Source organism: Eutrigla gurnardus (genome assembly GCF_963514095.1).
Source record: "Eutrigla gurnardus genome assembly, chromosome: 5".
In the NCBI taxonomy this organism is placed as follows: Eukaryota; Metazoa; Chordata; class Actinopteri; order Perciformes; family Triglidae; genus Eutrigla; species Eutrigla gurnardus.
In genome coordinates, this window is record NC_139919.1 from 6,548,530 (window position 1) to 6,569,949 (window position 21,420).

At 41.6% G+C, this 21,420-nt stretch overlaps 1 protein-coding gene across 1 annotated transcript in view; it reads left to right on the plus strand.

Annotated features, from left to right (window-relative positions):
* Positions 1-1,718: 1,718 nt before the first annotated feature.
* Positions 1,719-21,420, plus strand: part of LOC311013290 (protocadherin-9-like) — a gene marked incomplete at its 5' end in the record, with an annotated part of 95,014 nt that continues 75,312 nt past the window's right edge. Inside the window, 2 exons of the mRNA XM_084009342.1 lie at positions 1,719-1,733; positions 2,444-2,663. Of these exons, the coding sequence (XP_083865468.1) occupies positions 1,719-1,733; positions 2,444-2,663 (235 nt within the window). The remainder of the gene's footprint in view (positions 1,734-2,443; positions 2,664-21,420) is intronic.

A 21,420-nucleotide genomic window follows, 5' to 3' on the forward strand; every position in this document is an offset into this window, starting at 1 on the left:
GAGGGATGAAGTGTTTTTGAGAGAAAAAACAAACACACAGTACAGTAATCAGGTTCATATTTAAAAAACAGAATATACATAAATAACAGTGACACTAACAATTATTATTAGTTTCAGGCATTTTATGACTCAATACAGTCTCACAGCAGTTTGTGAAATAAAAATCACAAAAATGAAATCCACTGATTAGTATAGATGGACTTTTAAACCAATTTATTTTAATTTGTAGTATTGTTACACACCATTTTTTTATGTTTTTTTTTATGACTTAGATCCTGATGTGCAGGCGGCTCCTCTGCCATCAGTGTGTGAATGCGTGTGAACGGGTAAATAGACTGAATGTAGTGTGAAGTGCCTTGAGGAGTCGAAAAGACTAGAAGAGTGGGCCAGAAATACAGGTCTATTTACAGAACAAAGCCAACATTAAGTTTACACAACAAAACCAACGTTGGGTTTAGACAACAAAACCAACATTAAGTTTACACAACAAAACCAACGTTGGGTTTAGACAACAAAACCAACGTTAGGTTTAGACAACAAAACCAACGTTAGGTTTAGACAACAAAACCAACGTTGGGTTTAGACAACAAAACCAACATTAAGTTTACACAACAAAACCAACGTTGGGTTTAGACAACAAAACCAACGTTAGGTTTAGACAACAAAACCAACGTTAGGTTTAGACAACAAAACCAACGTTGGGTTTAGACAACAAAACCAACATTAAGTTTACACAACAAAACCAACGTTGGGTTTAGACAACAAAACCAACGTTAGGTTTAGACAACAAAACCAACGTTAGGTTTAGACAACAAAACCAACGTTGGGTTTAGACGACAAAACCAACGTTGGGTTTAGACGACAAAACCAACGTTGGGTTTAGACGACAAAACCAACGTTAGGTTTAGACGACAAAACCAACGTTGGGTTTAGACAACAAAACCAGCGTTGGGTTTAGACAACAAAACCAACGTTGGGTTTAGACAACAAAACCAACGTTAGGTTTAGACAACAAAACCAACATTAAGTTTACACAACAAAACCAACGTTGGGTTTAGACAACAAAACCAACGTTAGGTTTAGACAACAAAACCAACGTTAGGTTTAGACAACAAAACCAACGTTGGGTTTAGACAACAAAACCAACATTAAGTTTACACAACAAAACCAACGTTGGGTTTAGACAACAAAACCAACGTTAGGTTTAGACAACAAAACCAACGTTGGGTTTAGACGACAAAACCAACGTTGGGTTTAGACGACAAAACCAACGTTGGGTTTAGACGACAAAACCAACGTTGGGTTTAGACGACAAAACCAACGTTGGGTTTAGACGACAAAACCAACGTTGGGTTTAGACAACAAAACCAACGTTGGGTTTAGACAACAAAACCAGCGTTGGGTTTAGACAACAAAACCAACGTTGGGTTTAGACAACAAAACCAACGTTAGGTTTAGACGACAAAACCAACGTTGGGTTTAGACAACAAAACCAACGTTGGGTTAAGACAACAAAACCAACGTTAGGTTTAGACAACAAAACCAACATTAGGTTTAGATGACAAAACCAACGGTTTAGACGACAATATTTTGCATTTTTTTTACTTTTTCATAAACTGCCGTGAGACTGGAATGGAAATTCCATGAAAGAAAGCTAAATGTGAACCAGGGACGTTCATTTAGTATTGAATTTCATAGCTGTATGTATATCTGATAAAATGTACGTCTACAGGGTGAGATGAAAAGATGATATTGTGCATTTTATTTCAAAAACATTATATTGCAGGTTTTCATTCGTTTTTATCCTGCATTTCTTCTGTTAAATTAAGAAACTTGAAGTTTATATCAACTACCACTTGATGAATCCAATCACGTCTTGTCAGTTTCAAGGAAAACCACATCAAGACGGCCTTCACTGAGAATATTTCCTCACTTCATTATTCTTTTAAATTTAAAAAGTTGATTTGACTCTTCAGATGTGTGGCTGTGACGCACTGTTGGGCGCTGGCCATAGATGAATGTCAGTGTCTTTGTTTAACTGTTTTTGAAATAAAGTTAATATAAGATTAGATGAGATGATGTAGAATTAAATAAGATGACAAAAAAGCACAATGAAATTACATCTGTGCTGATCAGTTGAAAGTGACTGATTGTGGTTTGAGGAGCAAAATTAAAGTGAGAAATCAAATCGGTGTGTTGAAGAACTTTGAGTGCAAAGTGATGAAAGTTATGCAAAGTGTATGTTCCAGTCACCATCTAAACGACTTCTTTAAAGTTATTTTTACTTAATGTCTTGAATCATTTAAAGAGCTTCATCTGCATCACATCAAACTGATCTCTAATAAAACCATCTCAATTGTTCACTGTAAATTAAAGTGTCATGATGACTTTTTACTGTTTGAGAAACTGACTGCTTCCTTTTCTCGCTCTCTGCCATTCACAGCCCCCTCATCGCCGAGTGACCTTCTCTACGGCCAATCAGGGGCAGGACCTGCAGGACGCCTCCCAGCACAGCTACTATGACAGTGGCCTGGAGGAGTCAGAGACGCCCAGCTCCAAGTCGTCGTCGGGGCCGCGGATCGGGCCCCTGGCGCTGCCGGAGGACCACTATGAGCGGACCACGCCTGACGGCAGCATCGGCGAGATGGAGCACCCGGAGAACGGTAAGACCAGGTGGAGTTTCCCCTCCCTCTTATTCTCTTTTCACCTCCTCCATCCATTTATCCGCCCTGAATGGGAGCACACACTGAAATAGCAATACACACTGCTGGTTTTCACACACTCTTCATAACACACACAAACGTCAAAAGTGCAGCATGTCAGCAGGAATATTAATGTTGCATTTTTAATCAGACTCCCACAATTCCCTGCGCGGTGTATACCTTTCGTTAAAGGGGGTATGTGACCTCACAGCAGCACAACACAATCAATATGCAACATAATCAAGTCCCACAGCTTAACAAATTAACATCCCAATTATGTAAATCATACTGAGTCCAACCTTCCATCAGCTCCACTTATAGATCCACAGAGGGATCACTCCCGCGGTTTTCTCTTCAGTTAGTATTTTACCAGCCTGTCATCATCACGTTAGCATGTTGAGGTTTGCATGTCTTTCCCTGTTTATCAGTTGAAGGGTGGCAGCTTTCAAAACATGTCCAGGTTTATGGGAATGAGAGCCAGCTAGCTGTAGCATGTTAGCAGAGACACTGATGATGCTACATCACTGTAATAATGCACCTGGCTGTCTAACACAACACACACACAAACATCACTTTGACCATGATTGTTTTGATGTAAAAACTGTAAAACTGAAAATGAAACATGAGTATTTTTAAGGTGTAATTGACGCTAACAATGCTACATCAAACCACAGATTTAACATGACAAAGCATACACAAACATGCTTTCTGCTTTACTTTTGATGTGTTTGATGCCAGTTTAATCTTAAACAAACTTGCTGTGATTAAATGTACAAATATTGTTGGCATGTATTATCGTAATGTTAGTCAGAGAAATACTGAAATCTGGGTAGTACATCTGTGTTGTTTTCATAATACAGATTAATTAGCTTTGGTGTAACTTAACAGTAGAAACAATGGAAGATTTTTATATTGGCACACCATGAAATTAGTATATTGTCTTTTATTTTTCCTGTTTTAATGTAGAAATGGAGTAGTAAAAATGTTGCCCGAATGTAGTTCATTATTTTTAGCTCGCCATTGCAGCCTTTTGGCAAATAAGAATGTGTGAATGATGCTAATATGATAAAAAGGGTGTCTTAAACACGCAGAAAAATAACACTTTTCTCTTGATATGTTTAAAGCCAGTTTATTATGAACAAAAACGACCCACAAATGTACAGATGTTGGCCACAGAAATACTCAAATCTAGGTAATAAAGCTGTTATGTTTTCATAATACTGTCTTTGATGCTAACTTGATCGCGGTTGTGTATTTTTACCCACTGAAACACTGGAAGGCACTATTGCTCACATACATGACGTTAAAATGTTGTCTTTTACAAGTCGTAAAAAGCTTATTGTTGACTGCATGTAGTTTATTATTATTTGTTAGCTGTGTTAGCTGTCGCCTTTTGTCTGTTAAAAAACAGTGAACAATGCTAATATGCTACACACCTGTGTTAAAACCAGTTAGCATCTTGTTGTTGTTGGCAAACTTACATCATCATGTTAGCTAATCATAGCACAGCAGGGAATCATCCATGTTGGTTTCTATTTAACTTGACGCTAGCATGTTTACTTAAAGGTAGTGATGTCCAAATGAAGCTTCGTGAAGCATTTTCTTTATTTTCTGAGCCCAATAGATGGCGCTCTCTGTTCCACAAAGGGTTGAAGGCCGATATATTTCCATTGCTTTCAACCCTTTGTTGAACAGAGAGCGCCATCTTTTGGGCTCAGAAAATAAAGAAAATGCTTCACGAAGCTTCATTTGGACATCACTACTTAAAGGGATAGTTCGGAATTTTATTTTCCAAGTGAGCCGGTGTTCGAGACGTCTGGAGACGTTTTCAAGAAATTTCATTTAGTTCTTCTAGTTGCCGAGTTCGCTTAGGCTATGGCTAGCGCAAGTCAATGGTTCTAGCTAGACAGGCACAAAAACAGTCTTGCCCACTCCACAGTGCACCCGAGGCAAATCCATTGTAACGGCAGACTATCGATGTACATATGTGTTGATAGAATGTTTGAAATAAAACCAACCTTCATTTTTAAGGATTTATATCTCAGCAGCAGCAGCAGCGTGTCATACTTCCTAGGCTATGGCAGCGGTGGAGTGATATCACCTAGCACTTATAAGTTACCGGTTCTATAATAGTTTGTTTACCTGCTGTCATTGCTACAGACGCAGAGTAGCCTGCAGTGCTAGTTTCTTCAATCTCACAGAAATGGCCACTTTTGGAGAATATACTGAAACTTTTGAAGACTCTGATGAGGAGTTTATTTCCACCCAAACCCAACCATACCTGTACGAGCCTGAATATATACAGAGGAAGAATTGCGCGAGAGGGATGCTCAAAGGACAGAATGCGAGCGTCTGTGGAGACCGAGATAGCCCCCTCTGGAGCTCAGAACCCGGACCGAACAAACGGAGACTGGTGGTGCCAGGAGGGAATCCCCCTCAACGCGTCCAAGGGTTTACGGGTCTACGGACGGAGCAGAGGTCCGGGTTCGCGGTGCGTAATTGTGGGTTCGTGTGGCCGTGGGCTGCCCGGTGTTCCAAGCGCTTTTCACCCAGGTCTGAGGGCATGAGTCCCGACAATTCATCCCGGTTCGATTGCCTATTTACGGGCAGTATTTCGGGCGGCGCGTCTTAGAGTTGAGTCCGACGGAGAGTCCGCATGTGTGGATTCGTGGAGCCGCCCGCTGCCCGGTGTTGGTCTGCGGCCCAAGGGCTTTTCGCCCAGCTCTGAGGGCACGAGGCCCGACTATTCGGCGGTGTTCATGTGTCTATTTACCGGAGGGAATCCCCGCAACGCGTCTGAGGGTTTACGGTTCTCCGGACGGAGCAGTGGTCCGGGTTTGCGGTGCGTAATTGTTGCTTCGCGTGGCCGTGGGCTGCCCGGTGTTTGAGTGAGCTCCGAGGGCTTTTCACACAGCCTTGGGGGTATAAGTGCCGACAGTTTGGCCTGGTTCGATTGCCTATTTACGGGCAGTATTTCGGGCGGCACGTCTTAGAGTTTTGTGTCCGATGGAGCAAAGTAAAATTCCGCTGCTGCTGAGAAACTAGTTCCTCAAATGGATGATTCATGCGATGCAAGGTTAGTTTTGTTTCAAATATTATTCTATCAACACAGATATGTACATCGACAGTCTAGTGTTTTAATTGATTTGCCTCGGGTGCACTGTGGAGTGGGCAAGACTGTTTTTAATGCCTGTCTAACTAGAACCATTGACTTGCGCTAGACATAGCATAAGCGAACTCGGCAACTAGAAGAACTGAATGAAATTTCTTGAAAACGTCTCCAGACGTCTCAAACACACCGGCTCACTTGAAAAATAGATCTTATGTCCAAAATTCCGAACTATCCCTTTAAGTATTTCTATCTAGTAGTAGCCTTATCGTGAGCTGTAGCTTTTCAGTGAATCACTGAACCCACTGAATTATACTCTATGCTTTACTTTAGACATATCTTAATCCAGTTTGGCATAAAATAAGAACAATAAGCAGGAACTAAACACATTATGATTTTTGTGTTGTTATCGACATGTGTTTTATTTCAATCCTGTATTCCCTTACAATCCAGAATAGCCCCACTAGCTAATTATAACATTATTTCAAACTATAATGAAAAACAAACACAAATCAGTACAAAATATTATCCAACCAAAACTCCTTGAATAGTCATCACAATATAAACAAATACAACAAAAAAAATAATAATACAAATAAAAGATGCATAAGAAACTGGACACCACAGTTTTATACGGGAAATCATTTCAGAAAAGATCCTCACATTCTAACATATCTTCTAAATGTTTTAAGAACATTTCTTATTTTTTTCAAGGCATACATGCCGACACTTGTGTGGTTTAATTGTCCACTCTGACAATTAAACCACCACATTGTCATAGATATTTGGCAGACTGCCTTCTTGAACTAGTGTAGCTGTTGGCTGTTTTATTTTTAAAGCTCTTTTTCCCTCCAACAATAATTAATACACTTAATTTACCTGCTTTCGGGTATCTCTCACCCAATGTTTTAATGATGATGTTCTTTGTGCTGCTTTGGTTGTGACCAATTAAGCTAACTGAAGTGAAATAGTTGAAACTGGCAAAAAAACAGAAAGGAAAGAGGTTCAGTGGAAATGTCATCCATGTCTTCTTTTGTGAGCACTGTTTCTCTCGCTCTCAACCCACAGGTCGTACGTATGCCATCTGTAAACACAATTATTCACAGCTGCTCGCACGCCCACAGGCTACTACCACCCTGTGTGTGTGTGTGTGTGTGTGTGTGTGTGTGTGTGTGTGTGTGTGTGTGTGATAGTGATAGAGAGCAGCAGAGAGTGTGTTATTGGCTGTTTCTCCTCTTACACAGTGGAATGAGGTCAGGGTTATGGTGTGTGTGTGTGTGTGTGTGTGTGTGTGTGTGTGTGTGTGTGCATGTGTGTGTGCATGCGTGTGGTGATGGTAGTGTTGTACAATCTTCCACTTTGATGGTCAAACATGTTTTAGCTGCAGGTATTTTCCCCAGGAAGTGTGTGTGTGTGTCTCTCTCTCCCTGTGAGTATGTGTGTGTGTGTTGTACCAGCACAGAGAGGTCAACAGATTACAGCTACTCTTCTGGAGATTAACACACCACTACAGATACACTTCACTCTTTTCTCTGTATGATTCAAAATGTAAACCTTTATAGCTACGATAAGCCAAGCAAAGTCTCCCAGTTCATTATAATATCAATATATACACAAAAGAAAACTGCTGACTTTTTTTGTTTAGTACTTTTCTTTCCAAAATGCATTAAACATTCTATTGATTTTAGTCTGACACATTTTATTTTGTTTATAGAGCCTTTTACAGTTTGTAAACAATCCCTTACACCAGTGGTCCCCAACCTTTTTTACACCACCAACCAGTGCCATGTCAGACGGACCAGTAACATGTCAGACAGACCAGTACCATGTCAGACGGACCAGTGACATGTCAGACAGACCAGTACCATGTCAGACGGACCAGTAACATGTCAGACAGACCAGTACCATGTCAGACAGACCAGTACCATGTCAGACGGACCAGTAACATGTCAGACAGACCAGTAACATGTCAGACAGACCAGTACCATGTCAGACAGACTGGAACTATGTCAGACAGACTGGAACCATGTCAGAAGGACTGGTACTATGTCAGACAGCCCGGTACCACGTCAGACGGACCAGTACCATGTCAGACGGACTGGAACCATTTCAGACGGACCAGTAACATGTCAGACAGACCGGAACCATGTCAGACAGACTGGAACCATGTCAGACAAACTGGAACCATGTCAGACGGACCGGAACCATGTCAGACGGACCAGTGTGAGGGAAACATACGACGAAAATGATGAATTATCTAAAAAAAAAAAGTCAGAAAGAAAACAGGATTGATTGATGTGGAACTCAATTTATTGCGAACAAAATCAAGTGTGTAGAATATGTTAATATTAAGTGCCCACATATAAAAATCTATTTGTCATGTAACGTTACACCAACAAGACGTTACGAGCTTCAAGTCATGAGATGATCCACCTCCGTTATCCGTGTTCACCTTTACACCAAACATCAGGACAGTCCAGTGGCAGTCAACACATTTATAGACACAGCTGGTGTTTGGGTTTAACCGGTGACCGTGATAACTGGTGTCTCTCAGAAGAATGCATCCGTGGTTGCTCGTAGCGACCGTTTAACACCAACAGAACATGTAGGTGTCCTTGTAAAAGACTTAAATCAATTTTAAATACATCTGTTTACTATCTACACTCTAAAATGTCTGTGAAATATGGGCCAGTGTACCGTTTTAATATGAAGGGTTGTATTTTTAATTAAACATTGAATTGCGGGAGAAAGAACCTCCGCTAGCCCCACGAAGACATTCATTTAATTTTTGAATTTGAAGAAACCTTTGTCACATTTCAGTGGCAAAACATAATAAAAATGAATTATGCAGACTGTAAGGCAAGTTTGACAGTGAAATTCATTTTTGTGTACTTTAGTTAAGTTAGACGCTACCGTTTTCAAGGTAGCGTCTGTGAACGTTCCAGAGGACATTATTTAAATCTACGGAATTGTTTTAGGTTTGAAGGGGGAAAAGCAGTAAGCTCCTCCTTCATTTTTCTGTGAAATATTCACTGACAGGGTACGCCAGCCATTTACTGAAGTTACTATGAGCTGAAAGTCACCAGTTAACACGATCAGTGGTGAACCTGAAACACCTGCCGCTCTGAAACGGCCGTGATCCTGTTTGAATATCAACTCCGACTACCAGACATTTAGATAACAGTTTTAATTCAGTGGTTAAAGCCTGTAACTGGTCTATTTATATATTCTTATTTTTATTTTTTTAGTGGAGAGCAGAGTTAATATAACGTCTGCAGCTGCACTAATTACATATTAACATGAAATGAAGCATTAATGATGCAAACAGCAGCATGTTTTTCTAATGAGTTAGTTTTGAAGCGGTGACTCGGCGTCGTTGGGCTCCAGCTCTGCAGGTCACTTCACTCTTCTGTCTCCACGCCATTTCGTTATTTCTGTGTCGTCCTCACTGCTGCAGACTGTATTGATCATCGGCTGTGTGACTGATTAGTGATCGGTCACATCTCAAGTGCTGCAGACAGATTGATGAATAGCTACAGGAACACACTGGCTGGCCTCCAACACATCCTCTATCTGATCCTCCTAGACCGGCTCGACACATTTGATCACGGTTTATTTACCCTCAGCTGCTAGATACGTCTCCGCATAGTCCGATCGGAATTTTATTACTACTTTTTGCACATGAAAATTAAATTCATCCTTCTGAAAAGCAATATCCTGTGTTGTCACAAAATAACATTAGCTGCCTCCAAACATACTGCCAATATTATTTGCTTATTTTAAAGTTAGATAAAAATACAGCCATCAGAATGAGATTGTCTCACAGCAGATTACATCATCACCGCTCAGCCGCCGCTGCTCTCGCAACTCAGTGGTTGCTATTTGTGGCGAAGCACTTAAACAACATGTGGCCAGAGTGCTTCTGCAGAAGTGGTTGTGTGTTCCCACTGTGTTCTGCATCTTCCAACCTTGCTTTTATCGGTGGATTATCCACATGTATGGTAATCTGGACATAATCCAGGTATAATCTGGATGCTCATGACGTGTGACTCGTGTTCGGACTGTTGTTCCATCTACCAGAAATCTACACGCACATTTTGATTCGCTGCAATCTGTCTTCTGAAACGTGGCGATTTATCATCATGTGTATATTTCTGTGATAAAGTGGAGCGGAGGACGTTGGCTGCCGCCGCCTCAGTACACAATGATGACATTGTTGCTCAACTAGAAAACGCTTCCTAGTAAAGATGCCTTCCTCGTCATTTAGAGAACTAAAGAAGTCTTTTTGAAGAACATTAAAATGGCTGCAACTTCAAAGTAAAAACTTGGCAGTTTGATGTTTATTTTTTTTATTATTCAGTTGCACTCTCAACAATTAATTTCCCTCCCTTTAAAGTGCTTTTTAGGCAGATTTCACAATAATAATAAACAAATGGGCAAATGTATTATTACATCTTTTAAATAATAATAATAATATTCTAATAAAATATTTTTTTATTCTATCTTAACCTCAAAAATCCTATGAAGAGACTAGCCAAACACAAGTACTTGTCATTGATTACGTTGTCCCTGGACCTATCACACATTATTTTCAAACGAGTCCACTTGCTATAAGATCCCGTGTGAACCAAGTACTTTAGTAGTGTTTGTTTTTTGTTCGTTAACCACGTGTTTAACATGTCCTTTAGTTCTATTGGAATGTCAGTTTTTTATACTCACAAGTGTATGTAATGTGGTAAATAGTCCCAAACAAATGTACTATTTCCTGTTAGTTTTATTTATAATAAGAATCAAACTATATATCCGTGAGGTGTTTTTAAAGATTTGCGTCTTCAGTTGGAAGCGATGGATTTGGGCAAAGATCAGAAAGAGACGGGCTGATGAATTAGCTGTGTCCCAAACCAGCGTCCTTCATTTGAAGACTGAATGGGTGACAGCAGCTGAGACATGTCCATTCTTTTTCAAAGACTCCTTCAAATGTTGACTAGAAATAAGACCTTTTCCCAGATTCGGAGGATCCAACTCATGGACCCTTCACAGCCCAACCCCACGCTTCCCTAGCTTTTAGTCAGCAACAAAACCATTGTTCTCCTATGCTAGGGCAGCTGCCCTTTTGCGTTGCACGTCTTTTTTTCGACATCAGGCACAGAGGACACTCTCAGTGTCACATGGCCCAGGCAGCTAATCAATGGAGCAAGAGGCGGGCTTCACTACTGAACTACTTCTCTCCTGTTTTCATGGCGGTAGATGTGGCAGCAATATACAATGAAAGTGATATTAGTGGTTTTTAATCAGGATGAACTATATCTTTTTTCCAGTAAGTCATGAACCCCGCCCTGTCTACCCAGGAGGCGAGCTGTGATCGGGGCCATTCATTAGTTACCTCTTCTATGCTCTTTCTTGTCAACCACAACTGGTTGCATGGTGACGGGAAGGCAAAGGGGGCGGTGACGGTGACGTAAACAGGAAGTCATCTGTCGACCAGACCGTCTCATTTCAGTTCTTCCTTAGCCATCTTCAAAGGACTTTGGGACACGACTATTGTTGTTTATGGTTTTGTCAACAATATGAAAAATATAGAAAAACACAAGCTTTTCAGGAAGGAGGTTAGTCTCAGGGTGTGTTTGCAACATTTGGCAGCCAGTGGCATTGTGTTTGCCTCTTGTCGAAACTGCCCTCAAGGACAACACAAGCATGTTGTCTATGGTTTTACTCTGGAGAGACAAATCTGGGTGTGATGAGATCCATCGTTTCAGCTCTACTACAACTCTTCCTACCTCTTTCATCCTGCTTTCTATCCTGTATATGGGCCGATAATGGACGTTAATTCCATCAGGCTGTCTTCACTCCGCTAATGCACCCACTTCCTGTCTGGTGATGGACGGGTGGAAAGAGGGGTAAAACCAAACGGAGACTGAAGTGGGATAAGGGGGGGTTGGTGCTATTTGATTGCATGTGTGTTTGTGGTGAGAGACGGAAAGATAAAAGTAAAGAGAAAGATAGAGAGACCTAGAGATGTTTGAGAGAGAGAGGGAGAGAGGAATCCGTGGCCTGACACTGATGTTTGCTGGATAACAAGCTGATTTATGAAGTGTGCATGTGTGTGTGTGTGTGTGTGTGTGTGTGTGTGTGGTGCAAACCTACTGTATTTGGGTGCACACACACACATATGCATGCATCCCAACCTCTTTATCTGCTGATTGCATCAGTCTGAGAGCTGTAATCGCTACACACACACATGCATGCACACACATGCACGCACACGCACACACACACACACACACACACACACACACACACACACACACAAACAAGGGCAAGGTTTTCTATTCCAGCTCTTTATCAGTTGGATTTCCAGATAAAACGCTTAAAACAGAAGACGCTCACATGTGAGGCGATGTCAGGAGCTCCAGCGCTGCGCTCATACGTCTGTTCACACACGTGCTGTGCGTTAGATAAGCCTGATCAGATGGCGAGAGATAATTTAAAGTCGGTGGCATCTCTTCATGTTGTAGAGATGATACAGATGCATTGAACAGAAAAAGGCAAAGGCACTTTTTGTCAGATGTAAAGCCCTGGGTAGTTTTGCTTCATGGATCTAAAAACATGTGAAATTTTGCCCATGTGGAAAATGCCTGATTTTCAGTCCCAGAGTTAAACATGAGGTGTCTTCAAATACATAATTAGTGTTTTCTCTGCTCTGAATCAGCATGGTTGCCGTTCACAGAAATTCTGCGATAGCAAGAAAGTGAAAAGAAAAAAATGTTTCTAATGAACGTCCACACAAATATGCATGCTGAGGAGGTGGATGGATGAATCAAACAAACATAGGACATTCATCCAGGAGACAAACTGTTCATATCCCATGTGAACATTTTGTTGCGTTTTGTTGATCTGTTTTGTTTCAATTTTCATAGTAATTTTAAGGGAAACCATGTATTTACTAGGCCATGTAGGTGTTGGTGTTTTTGTTGTTTAGTTTGTTAACAACATGTTTCAAACTGCAACTGTTTGGTTCGGGGGGGAAAATATGGTTCCCTGGAAATGTAACTGATTGAACGCAACTTTGCAGGAAACAGGGTTGAAATCAATCTAAAAGGCTATAAGTATATTATTTTGAAAGATGGGAACAGCAAATAAGAATATTGAGGATGTAGAGTGAAGAGAAGACTTTCCAAGATTGATGAGTTTAACTTTAAAAATATATATAGAGAGAGAGAGAGAGAGAAAGAAAGAAAGAGGAGAGGTGATGTGTTCTCATCAACAAAGCGCATCGCCGCCATTTGTCTCCTCCCTCCTGCTCTCCTACAAGAGGCCTCTGACTCCTCTCTCCTCAGGGATCCTTCTTGTCTTACCTCCCCCCTTCTCCTTCTCTCTCCAGTGGGTGATGATGGGGGCCAGCAATTCTCCTCCAGCCTGTCAGAAACTCCCAGGACAGAACTACTATTATCTGGAAACTCTATTATTTTTAGTTTTTCTCAAACTTGTGAAGCCTCCACGTCCAAGAATTCAAAGATTTTGCAGCACTGAGTGTTCTGCAGCTTCCAGCAGTTCTCCAGCACAATTAAATGTTCATCTGTCCACTAAAATAAACCAAACTAAAAAGGTACTAATATATGCATTGAATTACATGGAAAAAGTTCCCCTCAACAGGTTTCTTGACATTTTCCAGATGTGTTCTTGAGGAACAAGCTAGGTGTTTTGAAGAGGTCCTCAGGGCCAAGGGCTCAGTGGGGGTTTGACGGGTTTTAGGGGTCATTAAGTAGATTCACTGGTTCTTGGAGTGCTCATTAGGGAGGTTCCAGGAGCAGACAAGGAAGTCCAAGAGTCTGTTTGGAGGTTTAGGTTGCCTCAGGTCATTTTGATTTGGTGTGAGATAGAGGTGTTAGGGGTTCCTAAGGAGTCCTTGATGAGGTACCAGGTTTCAATAAGTTATTTGGGAGGTTTCATGGTGCCACAAGTTCTTGATGAGATTTTAGGGTTCACTGAGTATCTTCAAATATTATCTGAGAGTTTTAAAGGATTCCCAGGGGGAATTTAGGAGGTTTCAGGGATCCTTGAGAATATACAGGGATATAATGGCCAAAAAGCCCCTGGGATGTACATTACACAGGTCTCTGGAGGGGGGCCGGGGTGATTAACAGGGTTGCTAAACTCATTGAGAAGTTTAAGTGGTTCTTGGAGAGGAACCATTGTTTAATGATTTGGATCAAGGGGTCAATGAGGATGTTCCAGGCATGAAAATAATTTTGAGGTCACCAAGAATGTTTCAGAGTCACTGTGGATGTTCAAGAGGTTGCTGAGTGAGCTTTACAGTTCCAAAAAGGCTTTCAGAGAAGGTCCTAAGATTCCTTCAAGAAGTTCCAGGGTTCCTTGAGGTCACAGTGCAAAGAATCTAGAGACCAACAAGATGGTTTCAGAGGTCAATAAGGAAGTTCTAGGATCATCTAAGAGGTTCATGGGGGTTCTATTGAGACCCTATTCCCCTATTAAGACAATCTAGTAATTCCATATGTCATGAGGAGGTTCTGGAGGTCACTGATGACGTTCTTGGACTCATTAAAGAAGTTTTTGGAGAGGTGCCACTGTTAATGGGCACAGCCAAGGGGTCACTGAGGATGTTCCAGGCATGAAAATAATTTTGAGGTCACCAAGAATGTTTCAGAGTCACTGTGGATGTTCAAGAGGTTGCTGAGTGAGCTTTACAGTTCCAAAAAGGCTTTCAGAGAAGGTCCTAAGATTCCTTCAAGAAGTTCCAGGGTTCCTTGAGGTCACAGTGCAAAGAATCTAGAGACCAACAAGATGGTTTCAGAGGTCAATAAGGAAGTTCTAGGATCATCTAAGAGGTTCATGGGGGTTCTATTGAGACCCTATTCCCCTATTAAGACAATCTAGTAATTCCATATGTCATGAGGAGGTTCTGGAGGTCACTGATGACGTTCTTGGACTCATTAAAGAAGTTTTTGGAGAGGTGCCACTGTTAATGGGCACAGCCAAGGGGTCACTGAGGATGTTCTAGATGTCACAGAGGGAGTTTTAAAGTTCCAAAAAGTGTTTCAGAACTTCTTGAGAAGGTCCTTATGTACAATCAAGATGAGTGAACCTTTTTTGTTTTAACCTGTCCCACCTGACAATTTAGGCAAATAAAGGCATGAAGACACTACATGAATTGTTGTGTTGCACATCAAATTAAAACTATATTTTGTGTTCCCAACCCTAACCCATCTAAAATAATCTAAAGATCCCAAAGAAGATTTCAGGAGTCATTAAGGAGGTTCTGGTATTATCTGAGGAGGTTTCATGGTACCTAAAGTTTACTAATAAAGTTGAATTGTGCCACAAATAGTTCTTAAAGAGTTCACATGAGTAATCCAGATGTTCTATATTATTTGGCATGCTTTCCTGGCTTCTAGAGATCATAAATACAGTTTAATGGTTCCCTGAAAAGTTCTATAAGAGTTTACAGGATTCACTCAGATCGTCTAAATTCTTTGAAGTGGTTTCCTGGGTTCTAGAGATTATTAATGTAGTTTAATGGAGTTCTTAAAGAATATACAGGAATTATTCAGATGCTCTAGGATTCTTAGAGGAGGTCTCATGGTTCCTAGAGAGTATTCATACAGTTTAATGTAGTTCTTAAATAGTTTACAAGAGAAACCCCCATTTTCTAGGGGTCAGGGTTCTCCGTAACTGACCCCTGTGTGTTAACAATATCAACCCACAACAGGTAGTTAATTACCTATTTTTGCTACTGCATACTTTTCAAAACCTCATTTACAGAGGAAATTGTGGAGTGATGCATGTTGTGAACACACACTCTCATTAGAGGCTGCAGTGTTACAACACTTCATGCTGAGGAAAGAGGCTGAGTGTTCAAAGCCTTTCTGGCCTGAACAACACACACACACACACACACGCACACACACACACACACACACAGCGTTACATAATGATGTAAGCAGCGGCCCATAGTTTTGGAAGTGGGACACTCGCTGAGAGATGGTCTGACGAAACCCCAGTCCTGAGGACTTGTGTGTTTGTGTGTGAGTGTGTATGTTTGTAGGTTATTAAGTGTGTTTGTTTATGTGTGTATCTGTATATCTGCTCCTCATTAGCCAGTAGATAAAAGGAGTGTGTGGAGCGATAGAAGAGGTGATTCCTCCCTGTGGAACCATACCTCCCTCTCTGTTTCTTATTTGTATCGCTGTGTGTGTGTGTGTGTGTGTGTGTGTGTGTGTGTGTGTGTGTGTGTGTGATGTCAAAAAGCTTTATAGTAATAGGCGGCGTTCTTTGGATGCCCTCTCTCGTCCCCAAGGAGGGAGGGAGGGAGGGAGAAAGAGAGAGGGAGGTGGATTTATTTTCCAGGTCTGTTGTTTATTTGAGCTTATCTGTGGTGGCCGCTGTACACTACAGAAAGGTGTGTGTGTGTGTGTGTGTGTATGTGTGTGTATTTATGTGGGTGTGTGTCTTCTGTATTTGGCAGTAGGGGTAAATCTGAGCTCGGCCAGCATTCAACTGATGTACAACAGCGAGGATGCTGAGAGCTGCAGCACACACTGTGGTGTGTCCATGATTGGATTATTTTGGTGGTGTTGTAGTGAGATATAGATAGTGTGTGTGTGTGTGTGTGTGTGTGTGTGTGTGTGTGTGTGTCTGTGTATGTGCGTGCGCGCGCGCATGCATGCTCATACACTGAACCAGAGTTTTTTTCTTAAAACTCCACAGTAGTTTGTAGGAGTCTAGAAGTTCCAGGGATTTGTTCAAACCATAGACTCTATATAAGACAGAGACATCGGACGTCACCCATTGGTTTGTGAACTATGGTAGTGAAGCCTCGACATCGGCATATTAACCGTCATCATCTTTGTTTTTTGCCGCCATCATGTTTATTATTTGACGTCCTCATCTTGGTTTTTAACCATCGCTTTATTGGTTCTTGGCCATTGCCGTCTTTGTAATGGCCCTCGCCATCTTGGATTTTGCCCGTCGCCATTATTGGATTTTAGTCATCCCCATCTTGGTTTTTGGCTGCTGCCAACTTGGCTTATGGGCATAGCCATCTTGGTTTTTGGTAATCGCCATCTTGGTTTTGGCTCTCACCATTTTAGTTTTTGGCCGTCGTCATGTTGGTTTTGGGCCGTAGCCATGTGGGTATTTAGCCGTCGCCATCTTGGTTTTGGGCTTTCACCATCTTGGTTTTAGCCACCGGCGTCTTGGTTTTTAGCCATCACTATCTACCAGGGAGAAGAGTTATCTAGAAGAGTTCCAAGTGTCACTTTAGAATATCCCAGAGGACATTTTTCAAAACTTTTTCTGAAAAGTATGGCAGTTGAGTCGCTTCCAGGGATTTTCTTATTGTGGTTTTCAGACGGTTCCAGGCCCAATCTCAGTGTCCCCCCAAAGGTCTGAACCCTGATCCATCGGGGACGTAACCGATGTCACCTGCTAAATGGTTGAGTGTGAGATGGTGCGATGGCTTGAAACGGTACAAATTCAAATGGGACAGCAATTGAAAGTTACTTCGAGTTACTTTGACACAAAAACATCTCAAATGTGAGTTTTTATTTTGCTGCTTGGTTTGAATGTCTTCCTGGCTCTTGTCATCCCAGACAAGGCATAATCGTCAAATAATGTATTTACTCACAATAACAGGTTAATGAATAAACCAAGTGTATAATGTAACCCGGTCCTCTGATTTCTGAGAAGTGTTTTATGTTCCATATTAAATCTTTAATGTTAATGTTTCAGAGTAAATCGAAAACGTTCTCCTCTTTGTTTACCTTATTTTCAATTCTTCTGGGCTTCCTTTGTAACCCTGGGTTTCACGCCAAAACACTATGAACTGTGGTTAATTACCTCGGGCCAAGTCTGCATCGATGCTGACTGAAGGTCACCAAGTACACAAGCGAACCCTCACACACTTGACGATTTGACATTGGGACAACCCTCAACCCTCAAGGACTTAAAGGAAATACGCATCAAAGTCTGCGAGATTGAGTTTGGGCCCCAGATGCCGTTTAAAATGTTTCAGTGGATGTCAATGGTTCCAAGGGTCATTGAATATGTTTCAAAGGGTACTGGAAATGAATAATTTAGAGGTTTCTCAGGAGGTACTAAAGGCTCCTAAGAAGGTTCCATCCTTTATTATCTGACTTTATATTGAATTTTCTGTAAAGCAGAGCAAACCTTCCATATGTTTTACATGCACTTTAGTTTGTCACAGGATCATTTATGATTTCTTCAACGCGCGATGAATTAGATACATACATAGGATGACATTATGTTTGTGAGTAAACATTTAGCTTCACTGATTCAGCTCTTCTCCTCAGGTTTAAATATCAATGAGAAAACTCGTTTTGCAGATAACATTGAATACTGAGCCTTGAATGAATAATAGGCTCCTGTCTTCTAAAGGTGAAGTCTTCACATTTGCTTCAAGTGTTTCTACCTCAATTATCGACTTATTTGTTGCCATAAAACCTTTAACAATTATTAGCTTCAAAAGCCACGTGTGCAGTTATAATCATGAATATTCAGCGCTTTAAACTGTTCTGTATTCTCTTCAGAGGTTGAGCTTCTTGGCTTTTAAACTGCAGCTTGAATAAACTGTCAAACTGTCCTTTCTGTCAGGCCGAGTTTGCTTTAGTGGCATGAAATATAAAAGCTCTTGAAATATGAAAGCCCTTCGTTCAGAGCCAGAAAAAAGCATGGATTCAGTTTTCAGCCATGGGAAGATAATTGATCCAGTATCAGTCCTCTGAAAAGGTTACTCATGTGTTTTTTCTGCATTCAGTGATTGGGTCTATAGTTGTGAATAACTGATTCTTGTTGTGATGTTTTGGTTAAAACTGCAAAAAATGTTTCCCTGGCAAATGTAGGCAACTTAAGTTCATCCATTATTGCAACTTTGTCTGGTATAACCGGCTCAAAGGAAAACACCCAACACTATAGACGGATAGGAAACACTCACAATAAATGGTGTAATTTGTTGTCAGAGAAATCAGACAGTTTTGCTTTTTCATGTGATGAAAACGTTCCAGCAATCCTTTGACCCAGCTGAGTTTGTCTCAAAGAAGGTTGCTTCTGTTCAGCATTGTTTTTTTAAAATCCCGATTGTGTTTACACATATGTGTCTGCATATTGAATGAGCAACTTGATGTGCATTAAATAATATTGGCAGTATTGACAACAGAGTTGAGATCAGCTCTGAGATCAAAGTCAGGTCTCCGAACAGGCGGCGACTGCCTGCATCAGTGCAGTGCGAGCTAAAAGCGGCTTGTCTAAAGCCGCCTCCCGCCAGGTCCTGGCTCCGGTTAGCCGCCTCCGTTAGCGCCGGCAGCTGTTCCCGGTGGGCTCAGCCTGCGTTGAGGTGGCGTCTACAGGACAGATGGCGGGTCGGCGTGGGGGGTGCAGCACTGGGCTGTGACCCCTGGGAACCTGTCCAATGAGAGCGTGGAAACAGCAGGGGAGTTAGCCACAGGTCTGGTTGCTAGGTTAGCGTTGCATCATGGGAACTAATGAACGGTGGCTGGCTGGAGGTGTATGCGTGGTGAGGTGATGTCAGAGTGTTAATGGGGGAGAGTTTACATCAGGTAAGCACACACACATGCACACACACACAGGCTCCCTGATGTGTCCAACATTGTTTTTTGATGTCACGCTGTGGTCCTCAGTGGGGGTGTATTGCCATGGAAACAGGCGGTTTGGGGTGTAGGGGGCTAGTCATCAGTACAAAGTTACCTAACACATACATACATACACACACACACACACACACACACACACACACACACACACACACACACGAAAACAATACAACATCACTTTTCAAAGGAAAGTTTGAAAATACTTTACATTGCAAACATATCCCGCTGTGTCAAAAAGACAAAGTGAATAAAACCAAGTGAGCAGTAAAACACTGTGAGGTGAACTACAAAGAAATATGAAAGAGAAAACAGCATATGCATGCCTTTGTATTAAATACGTTAACAGACTATGGCTAATAATTCTACTTCACAAGTGGTGAAAATCTTATCTTTAAATTCGTTAGGTTTAGACAACAAAACCAACGTTAGGTTTAGACAACAACACGAACCAAAGACACCATCCCAAATGAGATAACAAGCTCTTTTTACTACTACTATTTTTGGGCAGTTTTAAAACATGATCCCAACATCGTCAAGAGCAAAGGAACCGTTAATTACGTTCATCAATAATCAATAATGCCTTGTGTTGATTGGAATGAGGTGGAGTTTAATTATAAATTAACTGAAATCCTCAAGCAAACAGCTGAATGTACATGCAAATTGTCCCCTTTTAGTATTTTATTATTTGATACTGTATTTATAATGATTAGAGATGAGATAAGATAATGCTGGGCTGCATGTGGTGTAATGGGTAGCACTGTCTCCTCACAGCGAGAGGGTCCCGGGTTCGATTCCCGGTTCGGGTTCCTTCTGTGTGGAGTTTGCATGTTCTCCCCGTGTAAGCGTGGGTTCTCTCTGGGTTCTCCAGCTTCCTCCCACAGTCCAAAGACATGCAGGATGGACCTGTCTGTCTCTACATGTCAGCCCTGTGACAGACTGGTTACCTGTCTGTCTCTACATGTCAGTGTCACATGTTACATGTCATTTATTATTTAGGATTAAAGCAGAAAAGAAGCTAGTGCAACAACAAAAACAAAAATATTAATATTAAAAACAAATATTTAATAAGCAAGTAAGAGTAAAACGAGTCATAGTAGTAGTCAGGGGCGTTGCTAGACATAAAGCTCTACTGGGGCACAGGCCCCCTATTACTAAAATCACAAAAAAGAGCGGTGCACCGGCTACGACATGCACACTGCCATGCACGGACGTAATGTGTGCGCCGGACCCGGACCACAAGGTGCGCGCCCCAGCTTGTATTTTGGGTTAAACTGCGTTGGTTTGAGATTGTGGATGAAAAATAAAATCCATTCTTTTACTGTTATTATCAATATAAGTTAATCCACTGCTAAATATAGTAGCTCGTTAAAACTCGAACAGGAGATTTTACTGGGGCACGGCAGATCAATACTGGGGCACGTGCCCCAGTAAAAGGTGTCTAGCGACGCCCATGGTAGTAGTGTAACGATTAATTTGATGCATCGATGAATCGATCCTTCAAAAGGTAATACAGGTAAGAGGAAACATGTTACTGCATCCACATGTGTGAATAGCCAGTAGGTGATAGTAATTTAAAGTTTCTGCAGCCACAGCTGTGAAGTAAACCTAGTCAAAAGTGGGCGGAGGCCCACAGATTACCAGAGGCTTAAGGTGTGTGCCAGTTCCATGCTGCCGCTTCACGTTACAGCCCCTTGATCGCCTATTAAGCCCCGCAGATTAATGCTCTCAGTAATTAATGAGCAGCTTAGCAGCAAATCACAGAGTGGACCCGCTCTCCTAAACCGATATTGTTCCTCATTAACCATGAAACCACGAACAGAGTCGAGCATTTCCTGACCCGTCGCTCAACGCGCTGCTGATTGATGAACGCTGTCGCTCGCTAGTAGCGAGCAGCGCTAGCTAACCGCTGCTGTGGCGCCGCAGAGAGACGGGAATACTTTTATTCCCAGCCTTGGGCAAGTTA